Genomic DNA, 14,742 nt, shown 5'->3' with positions numbered 1-14,742 from the left:
ACCTGCCGTCTGTATACTCTTCTCCTTAGGTCCCCCTAATGGTAGAAAATGGTCAAGTGTTTCTATGCCCACTCTGCAAACTGTGGATTTTGGAGGAAGGCAAATTACCTCATACATTGATGGGATGTAAAAACAATTTTGTTAAGATTTTTTGGGACTAAAAACCAAACACTTTATGACTGCCTGAGCAGCTATTTCTCTGAGTGGCATCTTGTTGATATTCAGGTGTTGACTTTCAGCGGCTTGCAGCTTTCCTTTATGCATTATCTCAAATCCAGTTGATGGCTTCATTAAAAGAAACCTCTGCCTAAGGAGGAATCTCTAAATCATTATGTACAGTACCAAAAAACAGGTTTTGACACAGGAAAAACCTATTTTTGGTAGTGGCTGTTTCGTCCTCAAGGAGTTACCCCCCATGGTGTGCCAGCGCTCCATGGTGACTATACTAGTATCAAAGAAATATTTTCTAGCCTGGTCTTGTGCCGTAATGAAAACACTGTGACACGTGATAGAGTATAATGGACTCAAAGATAAGAGGGCATTTTCTCTTATCCTCAGAGAAGCTGAACCCAGTGTTTCCTATGTCAAAAAATGCAAGAAGTGACTATTGCGCATGCGTGTCTGTCATCTTGTTTACGACCAGGTATAGTTAGTCTCAAAGCGTTACTTTTTTGGAGTAAAAATTACATCCCAACATTAAGGCAGCACAGGAACAAGATTTTGCTAACTGAGGGTAAATACAAAAGATGTTCTCTAAGAAATTGGTGAGAAAGCAATCTCTGCTTAATCCGAGAAGGAAGCTCCTACATCTACTTTCCCTAAAGGTTATATAATATAATGGGAGGAGCAGAAATGACAGCAGAAGCCCTACTAGTAGTATCAGCACAAAACAATGAAGAATCACTTTTTGATGTGTTAGGTGTTCCCACAACAAAAGGCATCAAGCATTCCTGTGTTGAAGCCAAGTAGTACAACCGAGTTGACGGCAAAGTGGAAAAGAAGCACACTGATTAAGAATTGTGCTCCATCCATCACAAGAGTGGTGTGTGTGTGTGTAGACACTGGTGAGGGTAATAAACTCATAACACACATGTCAATATCAACTGGTCTCAAATATGTGAGAAAGTGAGGCTCTCCCAATGGTACAGACCAAAGAATCTAACTCTCTTTTGACTGAGCAACATATGTAGTGTTGGTTGATAACCCTTACTGATATGAAGCTGGGAGCTGTCAGAAGAAGCAAAAGTATTGTGCTACTAGATGTGTGCAGACATGATAAGTGTTTAGACAACAAACATGAGGAACTTATTTTTTGCCTTACAAGACACAAGAGCTGAACAGTAGTCCTGGAGGAACTTGCAAAAATCAATTATGTAAAAGCGAGAACTGGCTAAGTTCTGGGAAGCAAAGGCAACAGGTCTTTACAGACTGGCAGACACACTTGGAATGACCATTTTTGGCCAACAAGGGAACTTAAGAGCTAGCATTTGCAGACTGGAAGCTGGATTCTTCTTCTCTTTTGAGTGCCTGGAAATGGAGCTAAAAACCTGAAAGCAGTTGTAAAGTGATGATTTTTTAACTAGTGTGAGCTACCACCATGAAATCTGCCTCTTATTTCTAATTAGTAAGAAAGAAATTTGGTATTAAAATTAAATAATATTTTTTAAAAGAATTAAACAGTAAAAAAAACTTTTAAAAGCAGCAAATATTTTGTTATGAACATAAGTCATAATCAAATACTCAAGATTTTTACATTTATCAGTGGATCATGAACAGGTTAAGATGATCTGGTTCTACAAATATCATAATAAAAAAAGATCTAGTCATACAAATATCATAATAAAAAAAGATCTAGTCATACAAATATCATAATAAAAAAGTTAAATGATCAAAAAATTGTAGTAAAACAACCCTGATAACTTTTCATAATTTCTTTGATTTTTAGTTGAATAAATACTGTAACTATAAGTCATATAGCAAGAACAATTTACTGTGATTTACTTAAATTAGCATTAGCAAAAGCTTGCTACCGTGTCAATTAATCCAAAACAATAAATTTCAAGCAGGCATATGTACAAACGAACCTGATGTTCCATAAAATTCAATGAACTAGAGCTACTACCATGTATATTTACAAATGTCACACATATATCATATGGAAGAAAGGTAAAAAGCTTCCATAAAAACTAATAAATTCCTAAAAAAGCCTGAGAATAGGTACAATACTTTTGAATTACATAATATGTATAGGGCCATGCTTAACACTGTACAAAGAAAATGTCAACATAATGAAGTTGATAATCATATGAATCTACTGAAATGGAATGCAAGTTTTGAACAATTAAGATAATAGCACTGGGAAGAAAGATTCATAAAAAGTCATATAATACTGATAAATTCCAAGTATTATATTTTTTTTAATTTGTTTCTATAAACACGCACTGATTCTTTCTTATTTATTATAATATAAAGACATCTTACTTAGCAACTCAAGTTTAATGAAAAAAGGCCAAACAAAATTGTCTTAGTAAAGCCTTGTATGACAAATTAACTGATCGAGTTACTGGCATTAACATAATATGTGTATATATGTCATAAACTACAAAAACTTTCAACCACTGACAAAAAGTCTAAGTCATTTTACACAAATAACCTAAGTTATTTTCCCTTAAAGACTATCACATACTTTCAAGCAAAAATCATTAAAGGGAGTTGGCTCAAACACAACATATGGAACTGATTAATAAATCCTATTTCACAAACAGATGTCATCACTCCATTTGCTCTGATGAGAATTTTTGTCCTCTACAAATATACAGAGATCCACTACCTAATAGTCTGGTAAAACAATGGCCTACTCTATAATAGCAAAGTTACCTACTGTAAGTGAAAGAACAGAACTACAATAAAAAATGCTACAGGGTGCACAATCCTTAGAAGACATCAAACCTATTTTACGGTCAGATTCTGAGATAATTTATACCCATCCCTCAATTCATAAAACACTACTATCAGAAAAAACATGTCATCAAATGCCAAAAGCTTAACTACACAGCTATTTTAAGCAAGCATTCTGATTCATGGTGATGAGCATAAAAACAAATTCATACTAACTGAGCTCCAACCCTCATGAGGTACATCCCTGCTACTGACTACAGCATAAGCCTGCTATACCAACCAATCTTGGTGCCCTTCCTGCTCCGTAGCGCAGGTGAAGATGGTGAGGTGTCCTGGTACATGCGCGTCACAGTACGCAGCGAAGCATAAACATTCTGTAACTTCCTCTCCAACTGATCACGATTTGTATCTAATGTATTCAGCTGCTGTTCAAGTGCCTCAACGTGTCCTTCTTCGCGGGAAAGCTTAACCTAAGAAACAAAGCAAAACCTATAATACCGCTTAACCATGCAGTTACGAAATATATTGATTTACATCTACAAATACCAAGAAAATGGATGCAGAGTTCTTCTGACAATGGACAATGTATTGCACTTCACATGAGCACTGCACCTTCCTTAAAATGATAGCACATGTTTATCAACAAAGAGGCTGTATCACAACCAAACACTTTTTTGTCAGAACATTTCCTCCAGGTCTCTGTTGGCCATCTTTTGGCACAAATCCCACTTTTCAAAGTGTCTTAAGTTTTCACAAAATATGATACCAACAACAAAAATAAAAACTTTTAAAATATGGGACCAAGGGAGAGATCACATAAATGATAATCCTCTTGGAGTGAGGGTGCAGCAAGTTGGATTTCATGCATTGGATAAAATGATAAGCTCACAAAAGTTCAGACTTTTCAGGAAAACAAACATTCCTTTTTAGCACCTGAAAAATTATCACTAATTTGACCTCTAAAACAGGCATTTCTGACATGATTGATCACTGTGCATAATTTTTTAGAAACAAAGATACTTTTTTCCAGTTTTTGGAGTACTGTATAGCTCCATACACTGTTCTGTCTTCTAACATACAAATAAACAAAGGATTCCATCTGTGATTAGAACTTTGGAACAAGTGGTACAACCAACAGACTTGTCTTAAAACCTTATACTTTACTATTAAGTAAATGTGCATTCAGTATATACAGTATATTTCTATATTAATCCAATTTCTAAATTACCTTTAGATCACTGATTTGTTGATTGGCATTATTTAGATAGTTCTCAAGGTTCTTCTTTTCATCATTGAGTTTTCGTTCATTTGCTCTGGATTCTTCAAGGCTGAAAAATACAAAGAAATCAAATGTTGATATAGACAATGCTCAGTGTGACTTTCTAAATACAGTACAAACATTCCATAATTATATTAAAACCACAAGTAAAATAAACATAAAATTAACTTAAAAAGTACTGTAATTAGATATCTTTATAGAAACATGTGTCTCTACAATGGTAAAATTAAAAATGCAAAATTATTTGTTATAGATATGGCTTACTTTTTCATGTGATTGATTTTGCCTGTCTTAAGTTGCGCACAATTATCAGGATGTTTGGATGAAGGCCCTCTTTTTTAGCCAAAAGAATTAATTAGATGTTGGTTTCAGTTTCAATAAAGGTAGTATTAAAGACTTTACTACTATTACTGACACAACTGCAAAATTAAATGGTTTTACTGTCAAACAATGAAAAATATAGTAAAAAAGAAGAGGCAATGCAATTCTTGAACACAGGTCCCCTTTCTTTCATCCATCTTCATAGCAATACTGTATCAAAATACCTCTTTGCATCCTGAAAAGGGTATAAAAATGACTTCAATTGCCACCACTTGCTATACAGGCATCCCAATACCACAATTATTTAACAATGTTGTACTGTGGATAGTAACCTGTTCTCTTCGGGTCTAACATTGAAGAATATTCTCAGTCATTGATTAAAGTTTCAAAGCCAGGCATTGCATTCTGTCCCAAAAATCCCCATATGCTTCCAAACATTTTGAACCAAATGACTTGCATAAATAAATTGGACTTTAATTCAAGAACATTTTAGGCACAAGAGGCTAGTCATTCCCTGTATGTAGTTAATAAACCATCCAAGATGAGATAACAAAATGTGATTACGATATAAAAGATTTCAAGACATACTGGTGGAAAAACTATTACTGTTTTTACAGTGAAAGTAGAGAAAAACTAAAGAAAAATAAGTTAATATATGCCAAGCTATGATTAAACTTTTCAAAAATATTCTTTTCTAAAATACAACACTGCACTAAGGTCAGAGTATAAATCCTAATTTGGATAGTGTCTGATAAAATACCACAAAGCTCTATTGATTATAATCCCAATCTACAAAAATACTTCCAACAATCACAGAGTGAAATATTTCGGCTTGATTTCCCTGTCAGTACACTTAGAATTATTACCTGGTGGCAAGTTCTTGCTCTTTTGCTGCATGATGGTCTTCAAGTTCTGTCAACCTCCGTTCTAAAAGTGCTAATTCTGTCTGGAGATTATCTCTTTCTCGCTCATACTCTCCAACCTGAAATTAAAGTTGAAGACACATCAGTGTTATATAGCATTCACATTTCATTCTTCAGTGTGGCTTCATCAGTAACATCTGACAATTTTATTTTATTAGAACATTATTTTGTACAAAGTAAATAGGGCAGGTAAAAGAATAATGGAATACAATATACAAAAACATACAAATAAGTGTTTTCTATTAGGACATTCAGTGAATTTTCTTGCCGAGTCTTCCAATTCATCTCATTTTCTTGCTCAATGTCATTTTAGAAAATTTATACCAAATGTGATAGTAATAAACCTGCAAAATCAACATGAAGTTGCCAAGGAATCTTGGATACTCTCAGGAACACATTAGTGAATTAGGCACAATAATTACAATTAAATGTATTCTATTTTTTTAATAAACTGTATAACTTTTTATATATACTGGAGTTTATTGGTTTGCTATGATCAGAATCTTTTCTGTTACCTGCTTTTTTGATCCAGAAAGAAAACAAAGATCATAGATGAACTTCATCAACAACTGTAGTATCTTAAGCCAAGTATTGCTTACATCTAGATACTCTGGATGCATAATTTAAATGCAGAACTGGTATAACAATACTTTCATTCCAACAATCTCCAATGAGTGTCTTTAATGTTCACCAAAAATGCATAACTCTGGGCCATATAAACTATGTCCAGGACTTCCAAAGCACAAAGAACTAATATCCAACGCATGTGAATAAAAAAATTGATTCCAAAAGCGATAAAAAATTTAAGAAAAAAATATTGAGTTCCTTTAAAGGAGTAAGTCAACTTGTGATCAGTCCCACATTTCTGGATGTCAATATGATTAGACTTATTCTACTATGTCAACAAAAAGTATATACTGTACATATTTAGGGATTATGCACCAATTTATAGTTAAGAAATTTAACCCTCCAACTTTTCCTTGCAATTTTAGATGTATCAGCTCGGGTTTAACTTAATTTCAAAATAATATTTTTGGTTTAATTTATATATTTCTACTGTGGTGTTTACGTACTAATGTTATCATTTTGCATGTCTTTAATGAATGCGCATTACATACAGTACTTTTGCAAAACATACAAAAATAATTCCCACTTGAATATTACACTACATGTTTTACCTTAGTTTTTAGTTTGTTAGCTTCCTTTCTGCACTCATTGTGACGGTCTTCTTCTGATGACAATCGAAGTCTTAGATTTTCCAACTCCTGACTACGACCTACGGCTTCAGTCTCCGAGAGCTACAAGGAATGAAAATATAAGCATTAATTTCTATATAAAGCCTCCATGGATAAAAGAAATTTCAACCACCACATCAATCAACCCTTTCACCATGGGTAGCTTACTTCAATCCTGATAAAAAGAATAGAAAAAATAAGGATAATTTTAACCTTTCCATTCACCCACTTAAATCACATCACCTGAAAATAATTCCTATAAAACAGATTTTCTTTTATAAAGACAAATAACTGTTTTTCTAAGTCCATATCTCTACTGCTTTTTTTTATTTTCCCACTTTTGCATTTTTATCCCCATTCTCCCCTTCATGACTACAAGTTTATAAATGGATAAAATTCCAAAATCCATTAAAAATATAATGAGGTCAAATTAAGAATAATGACTTTATATCACAAAGACATCTAGAGTTTGTCCATAAAAACTTAGAAAATAATTCTATAATTTAGTCCATCAGACTGTCACTAGCAGCCACTGCCACTGCTGATAAACATCTAAATAAATTCAAAGCAATGTGAGAATGTGCCTTTTGGTCTGACAAATGGTTGTGATGAAAGCTTTCTTAAGCAATTACCATTCTCAAGAAAAATAATACTGTACAGCACTTGAATATTTGACTATAAATGTGCATGTTATCTGTGTAAGTTTATTTACTGTTTTTATATTTTCATGCTAGTAAAGAGTTTTTTGACTCACCTGTTGCTTCTTTTTGAGCTCACTTATTTCTCTTCTTGCATCTTGCTTAACAGTATTCAAATCACGCAGCTGAGCTGTCATACGTGTTATCAAGTCAGCATGCTTCGCCTCAGAGACTTCTAAAGCTAAGATGGAGAAATCAAATTATAACCATGAAAACATATAGTTCAATTGTAGCTAAAACATCTTTTGTTCCTTTGAAGAAGCATAACTTGTAAATAGTCAAAAGTATTTGAAAGAGTGTTTTCATTCTACGTTAATCCTGTATTTGCTGCGTATTTCTATCATGTGTTTTGAATGACTGCAGTACACAGCATGGAATAAAATTTATACATACCACTCAGTTTGGATTCCTTCTCATCAAGTCGCTTTTGCAAGTCCTTTTTCTCAACATCAACTTTCCTAATCAGAGCCTGTAGGTCATTGGATCTTCTTTCTTCTGCAGACCTCATTTCCTCATTTGCTCGATTGAGTTCTTTCTTGAGGGCAACCCTTGTATCTTCCGCTGATAAAGAAAGAAAACCAAGATACAAATTTACCATCATTGAAAAACATGCAATTGCAGTTTGGTTCCAAGACCCTTGTGTTAGTAAAACAATGTACAGATTAAAATTCCTTATATAATGTGATGTACTATATTGTATATGGTACCTGTACATGTGTATATAACCTATGCAAATCCCCCTGTATACAATACATATTACAGTATAAATCATCTCTACATTATTTACAATACCTAAACCAGTGTAAGCACTGTGTAAACAAGTTTGAGAAACATTTTATGTTGCCTACATACAAACCACAGTTAAAAATGGATGAAACAGCATGATGGGTGAAAAGTAAGGCAGAGGCAAGAAGTTAATAGCCAGTAACCAGGATATCTTATAGGAGGTCAGGAAGAGGGAATATGGATTGGTATATCAACCTTGCCAAATGTTTTCCTTCATCAACCAAAAATATTTGCATTAGTCCATGCCCAAACTTCATGAACACCCAACTGAGAGAGTGAAATCTATTGGATTGGGGAATACATATTCTCTTTTAATTGGTTAGGCAAAAAGCAATTCCATTCTTGAAGATAGGGCATTGGGTATTTTAGAAAGAAACAAATAAGTTTTGACAGTGAGGTCTAGCAAAATTAGTGGCAAGAATATGCCTTTTTATTGTTCTAACAAGACACACAAGCAACTCATGCCTTTCAGTTCATGCCATGACTAAAAGGAAAGAGGTTGCTGAAATATTTGAAGAGTTGACCTGGCTGGATCTTCAAAATAAAGTTTGGGGAATAAAAGAACCCAATACAGTGGCATTTCATTTTCTCTGACACTTTAGGGAGCTAACCTGTTTGCTAAGAGTTGGAATCCATTGAGTGACAATGAGCTATCATTCTAGCCAAAGTTATGACCCATTAAAGCACCAGACTTTGCATCATTTACCTTTTCCATTCACTGTAAAACATTTATCTGGTATTCAAAGTTTGTTTAGACCACTGATCAAAAGGATAACACTTCCAATAACTGAACACTGTCCTTTCAAATACTAAAACCTGTTGTCAAACTAAATCCCAAACTATTCAGTTTATGAATATTATCCATTATTTCAGCAATGACAGAGCCCTAGCCTAGAAATTAACATTAAAATCCAGAATTGTTTATGATATACATTCAATCCAGTCTTAATGCTTAGAGATGTATCGCATACTGTACTTTAAAATTAATCACATATGATCTAGAAAGACTGCACAATGTGGTAGAAGACAAATAACAAAGATATATGGATGACAAAATAAAGGATCAGTCACAGAATCAAGCACAGAGGTAAGAAGGTTAACAAAGCCAGCACTCAAGGTGAGCCCAGGATATGTCAAACATCCAATATTCTCTTGTGATTTATCTGATTTTACAGTAATTACCAAAACCAATAATTATTTTTTGAGGCAACCAATTTTCTTGGTGCTGTCCATAAACCAATGAAATCCATAATCATGAGGTTCAGTAAGCCAAGGGTTCACTGAAACTGCCCTTTTCTGGTGTACATGCATTAGTTGAATCCATGTACTGCAGTTCATATATATAATGAACACTCTCAAAGATACCCGCCAAAGCCCCGTATTGAAACATGCACCACGAAGGCTGTCTTCATTACCTACAGAAAAGATCTTTATAGCCAGATCAACAGAGTGGCAACAGGATTCCCTTTAGGAATCCTACTCACCAATTCCTCCATGGGTATCATCAAAGACAAGGTTTTTAATAAGATCTCCAGCCCTTCCCAGCATCACTGGTATACCATCAACACCATGATAAAAAGAAAGGGCTGGAGTGTCTTGGACAATTCAGTACTGTCGATATGGGCTAATATAATAAGTATAATGAGTCTGTGGTGGAGCAAATGTAGGACTATAATTTGAAGAGAGTCCTATTATCTGTAGATCTCATGGATGAATCTTCAACTATGCAGCTATCAAATTTTATGATATACAAATAATTCCCAAATACTTAATCTTTACCTTCTTTAAGCTTCCCTTCAGCATCTTCCAGGTCCTGCTGGAGCCGATTTGCATCTTCTCTGGCTAATCTCAAATCAGTCTTCAAGGATGTAATTTCTACTTCGTGGTCCCTGCGAGCTTCATCTATCCGTGCTTGGAGCTCTCGTATTCTACGCTCATATGTGTCTTTTTCATCCTTTAGCTGCTTTTCAAAGTGTTGGCTGATGGAAAGATTTGAGTTATAAATTCTCTACTGCATTTTTATAAAAAATATAACCAATGAAATATAATAAAACAACTCAGAAATTGAATAAAATGCAAACAGCCCCATGCCATCTATGATCTACCACCATCATATCATGCAGGCCAAGGCATGCAATCCACATTTATCAAATGAAAAGCCTTGATTATGCATAACCAAATTGTCATTCTAATCTTTTTAATAACATGAACTGCACTTCACTCCAAATTTCAAAGCTAGACTGTGACAATGCTGTTTATCTCTTTGTTGCTTAAATTAGTATTTACTTGAATGATTGTTGATATCTGCAACTTTTTAAATACACAACTGACACAATATACGTGAAAATGACATATAATAAAATTGCAAAACAAACTTCTGACAGTGCAATATAACTGTAGACCTGACAATAAATTAAGTGCTCTTATGTCACATTCATAACCAAAAAATAAATGAAATAATAAACACAACTGAAGTCTAGAAAGCTGATTTGATGAAAAGATGCTCTCTTCTTACAATTAGAGAAAATTTAAACAATAATAGTAGTTTTAAGGGCTTCTTGACAGCAAAATATCACATTTTTCCACCTGCTGTTATGTAATTCTTCTTTCAGCTGAGTAATTTTGCTATGTAATGCTCCTTCACTAGCCCTGCCAGCTTCAGCTTTGGTGGTGCCGTCCCGCCGAAGCTGTTCTAGTTGAGTCTCATATGAAGACAAATCCCTCTGCAATGCAGCAACTTTTTCCTCCAGACTTGATATTTCTTGCTGAGCTATAACACAGGGAGAAAAGAAATAAAAATTACTTCATACCTTGAATGTACATAACATCATTAACTATCACTTTGTGCAAAACAATCATGACACTTATTTTACATCCCAAAGTCATTACCATCACCATACATGTTATTACATCAGCTTTTCCCTTTTAGAGGTTAGACATGAAATGAGTTCTCTCTCCTTTGTGCTGTGCTCTTTCTGTCTGAATGCAATAACGTTTAGTTTTCATCCATCCCCTTTATTCCACAATTTTCTTTCTAAATGTTTGTTTGAATACTTACATATCTATAATTTTGCTGACTTAGTGTTCCTCATCCCTTCTCATTACATGTCCAAACCATCTCAATCTTTGAGATTTACTTTCCAGCTGCTAGACCGACATCTCCCTGCAACTCCCTCATCCCTCTCTGACCATGAATCTTAACATTCTAAAACTCCATCTTTTCAAAATCTATTCCATTTGCTTCATCAGTGCCCACATTCCCACAGCAAAGGATATATACACTATGTATTCCCATCATGAGTCTACTTTTTCTATTACAAAAATTATATATTTTTATATACCAGTACTCTATCTACTGCTTTTCATTTGACCCAGACTACAGCTCCTCTGCTTTCTTTTTCTTTTTTTATTGCCCTCTCAATGCCTGATTCAAAGTGCGCTAGAAAAACTAATACCATAACTAATAACATAACTGATATAAATTTTCTGTTTTGCTTTCATTGATATTCATCCTTCTCTCAAGAACATTTAATCAAGCAAAAAATAACCTTTACCTACAATGTATGCAAATGCTAATATGATCACAAACACAAATATAAATAGACCTAAGGCTAAGAAAACATTTTTTTTAAGTAAAATGCTTTGAGCATACTTTACAAAACTATCAACATCGACAACAAAACTTACCCAGCATCATTGAACGGTGTTTCTCCTCTTCAAAACGCAAAGTTGAATCATCTCTTTCACGTTGTAGCTTTTCAGAGTAACGCTTCAGTGCTGATATCTCTTGATCTTTCTTGAGTTCAAGCTCATCTCTCTCCATTTTCATGGAGTGGATGGTCGAATTCAATTTGTCTTCAAGTTCTAGCTGAATGTTACTCTGAAATCAAAGCACCAATTTTCAGTCAACAAAAGTTACTTGACATTGGCATTATCTACTATACTGTAATGCCACGAGTCTCAAATATGCATATAAAATGCTGTACAACATACAAGACCCTTCTGCCTATAAAGGATTAGTTTAATAAAGTTACTCCAGAAAGAAACACATAACAGCAACAAGGAGACCCAGTACAAAAGGAATTCTCTTTAAGGTATTACTCATCAAAGAAAAGAGAAAATACACAGGAATTAGCCAAACATTTCCAATTTGTAAGAATTATAATATATCATCGGAGGATATCCTGTAGTTCCCAAAACATTTACTGGTAATATACTTTTCCAGAAGTTCAACAAACTGTGCTACTGCAGGTAGAACTTAAAAAATGAAGTAGCATATGCAAACAAATTCCCATCAAAAGTGAGTGAATACAAAATATTTAAGAAATATCTTTAATCTGTTTTTTAGTATCACACTATTTCCTTCAATCTACAATTTTTGATACAAAATGGTTTACAGTATTATCAAAAAATGCCCCTAACAGCAAATACTGTACAGCTAACAGAACCATAAGTTCAAGGCAAAGTGCAAGCTAACTTTAAATAAATATGTACTGTTTTTCAAACTCTTCACAGCTAAGCAAGATCATTCAGTACTTTAGATTAAAATATAGACGAAATCCCTACACCTGACAAGCCAAGGTTTAGCAAGATCTGGGAAGCAAGAAACATTCAATTCCTGTGGTGAGTTTACTGACCACCATATCTAAGATTTGGAGTGCTTCCATAAAGATATATGTAGTTGTCTCCACAGTTAACACACACAAGGACCACAATCATCAATTTCAGCAGCAACAATCTTTCTGTCTGAGTAGGTTTGACAAAAATTATTCAGGATTGCTACCCCACATAATCCAAATATGTTGCTATCAGGTCATCTAGTAGCTCCACCAGTTCGTTGGAACTACAAGACAGTACTGTATGTTGATTCAATGCCAGACCTCTCGCCCTCTTCAGCAAACTCACCTGAATTGCAGACATCTAACTTGGATAACATTACCTGTACCTACACTTGACAGTTCCAACATAGAGTACAAGTGCTGAAAATATTTTCTAGGGAACTGTAAAGAGAGAGAGAGAGAGAGAGAGAGAGAGAGAGAGAGAGAGAGAGAGAGAGAGAGAGAGAGAGAGAGAGAGAGAGAGAGAGAGAGAGTTATCCATTTAACTCATTAATACAGTAAAACTACATACAGTTGTATGTACGGTAATAATAATTAGGCAGGATACAGCAAACCTGGAATTTACTTATACACTAAATCCTTTCCAGTGTACAAATGTGCATACACATATAGTACACAGTATCTGCAGCTGAATAGTCTGCACAAATGTTTTACTTGTATTAATTTACTATGAATATATAGATTTGTACTATAGTGCATGAAAGTTTTATGTACTGTTCTGACTTAGTGTGTGCACATGTAAGCAAACAGCTGTAGTCTATCCAACATCAAATCTCTGTAGGGTATATTATCATACTGTTCATTTCAAGAGCAACTATCAAAACTGGACATTCTGCTGTTAACAGTTATAATGTACAATATTACAAAGACCTGTTTGCATTACTGTATTTCTTTGGCTATAAAGTTTTATGACTTCAAGTTGATATCATAGGTATAACAGCACCTCTTGAACATGTGTAGGCACAACAGATATGGGTTCATACTCTACTGATCTAAGACCCCATACCTAGCAAGCTGCTTTGTCATTAGTACCCTCTCAACCAGCTACAGTGTTGTTGCTCCCAGCGCCCGCCCCCATCTCCCCCCCCCTTTATAATGCAGTCGACCTAAGGATTTTAACACCCAAGCTTGAATGTCCCACTATGGGATTAAGTTATTAGAAATTGCACCTCAACGATAATTCATTATCAATGAAAAACTTTCAAGTGATAATGGAACAATTTAGTAAATACAAAGCAAACTTTCAAAAAACCAAAGTATTATATGCCATGCCTCTTCCTTGTTACATAGATATGAACAAAAAGCAAGTGACAAATTTTACATACCATAACATATGTTTCATGTCCTAATTTAACCAGTGTTAAACATTTTTACTAATTAAGAGAAAAATAACCACTCAATTAATGACAAAAGATAAAAGCCAAAACATTTGTAGCAAATATGCTGAAAATAACTAGAAAAAATGTGTGATTAGCTACTAAGAGTTATCTAGGAAAGAGCTGCACGAAAGAAATTTTATCTCACAATATACATCAAATTAAGTACAGCATACACTCCAGTGAAGTTTGGTTCTTACCTTTTCTTTTCTTAGATCATCCAAAGCTTCTTCATACTGGTTACGAAGCATCATCAGTGTCTTTTTATGCTCAGTTTCCTTCTCATCCAATCGTCGCTCAAGTGCTGTTCGTGACTCTCTGAGTTTAGCAAGCTCTCCCTCAAGTTCTCGTTGTAATTTGTTCATCTGCCAAAAAGATATAAACAATTATGATTCATAGAGATATAAACAATTATGAAATCAAAACAACAAATAAAGTCAAAGTTGAGATAAATAGTTGTTAAGCTGGGCTTTTTTCAAAGTACTAATGCCTTGTCTGGTCAGTTACAAATATGAAAAATTCCAACTTTTGAACAGCACCACAACACAACAGATAACTTGAGAAATTCATCAATCCTTCTGCATTTTTGGATGCTCATGCATCATGA

The 14,742-nt window shown here is 34.3% G+C and overlaps 1 protein-coding gene across 7 annotated transcripts in view; it reads right to left on the bottom strand.

The window, feature by feature from the left end:
- Window positions 1–14,742, bottom strand: part of LOC136833651 (rootletin-like) — a 330,434-nt gene that overhangs the window by 36,095 nt on the left and 279,597 nt on the right. For all 7 annotated transcript variants that reach the window (XR_010851537.1, XM_067095794.1, XM_067095797.1 and 4 more), the window contains 10 exons: window positions 14,336–14,500; window positions 11,828–12,020; window positions 10,727–10,910; window positions 9,920–10,119; window positions 7,748–7,915; window positions 7,411–7,535; window positions 6,600–6,719; window positions 5,365–5,480; window positions 4,127–4,226; window positions 3,179–3,368 (listed from right to left, as the gene is read on the bottom strand). Coding sequence is in view for 6 of the 7 variants with exons in the window: in XM_067095794.1 (XP_066951895.1) it covers window positions 3,179–3,368; window positions 4,127–4,226; window positions 5,365–5,480; window positions 6,600–6,719; window positions 7,411–7,535; window positions 7,748–7,915; window positions 9,920–10,119; window positions 10,727–10,910; window positions 11,828–12,020; window positions 14,336–14,500 (1,561 nt within the window). In the remaining variant the exon portion in view is untranslated. The remainder of the gene's footprint in view (window positions 1–3,178; window positions 3,369–4,126; window positions 4,227–5,364; window positions 5,481–6,599; window positions 6,720–7,410; window positions 7,536–7,747; window positions 7,916–9,919; window positions 10,120–10,726; window positions 10,911–11,827; window positions 12,021–14,335; window positions 14,501–14,742) is intronic.

Source organism: Macrobrachium rosenbergii, chromosome 52 (assembly GCF_040412425.1).
Source record: "Macrobrachium rosenbergii isolate ZJJX-2024 chromosome 52, ASM4041242v1, whole genome shotgun sequence".
In the NCBI taxonomy this organism is placed as follows: Eukaryota; Metazoa; Arthropoda; class Malacostraca; order Decapoda; family Palaemonidae; genus Macrobrachium; species Macrobrachium rosenbergii.
Note: the sequence above shows the minus strand (reverse complement) of the source record. Positions and strands in the feature narration are given on the sequence as shown.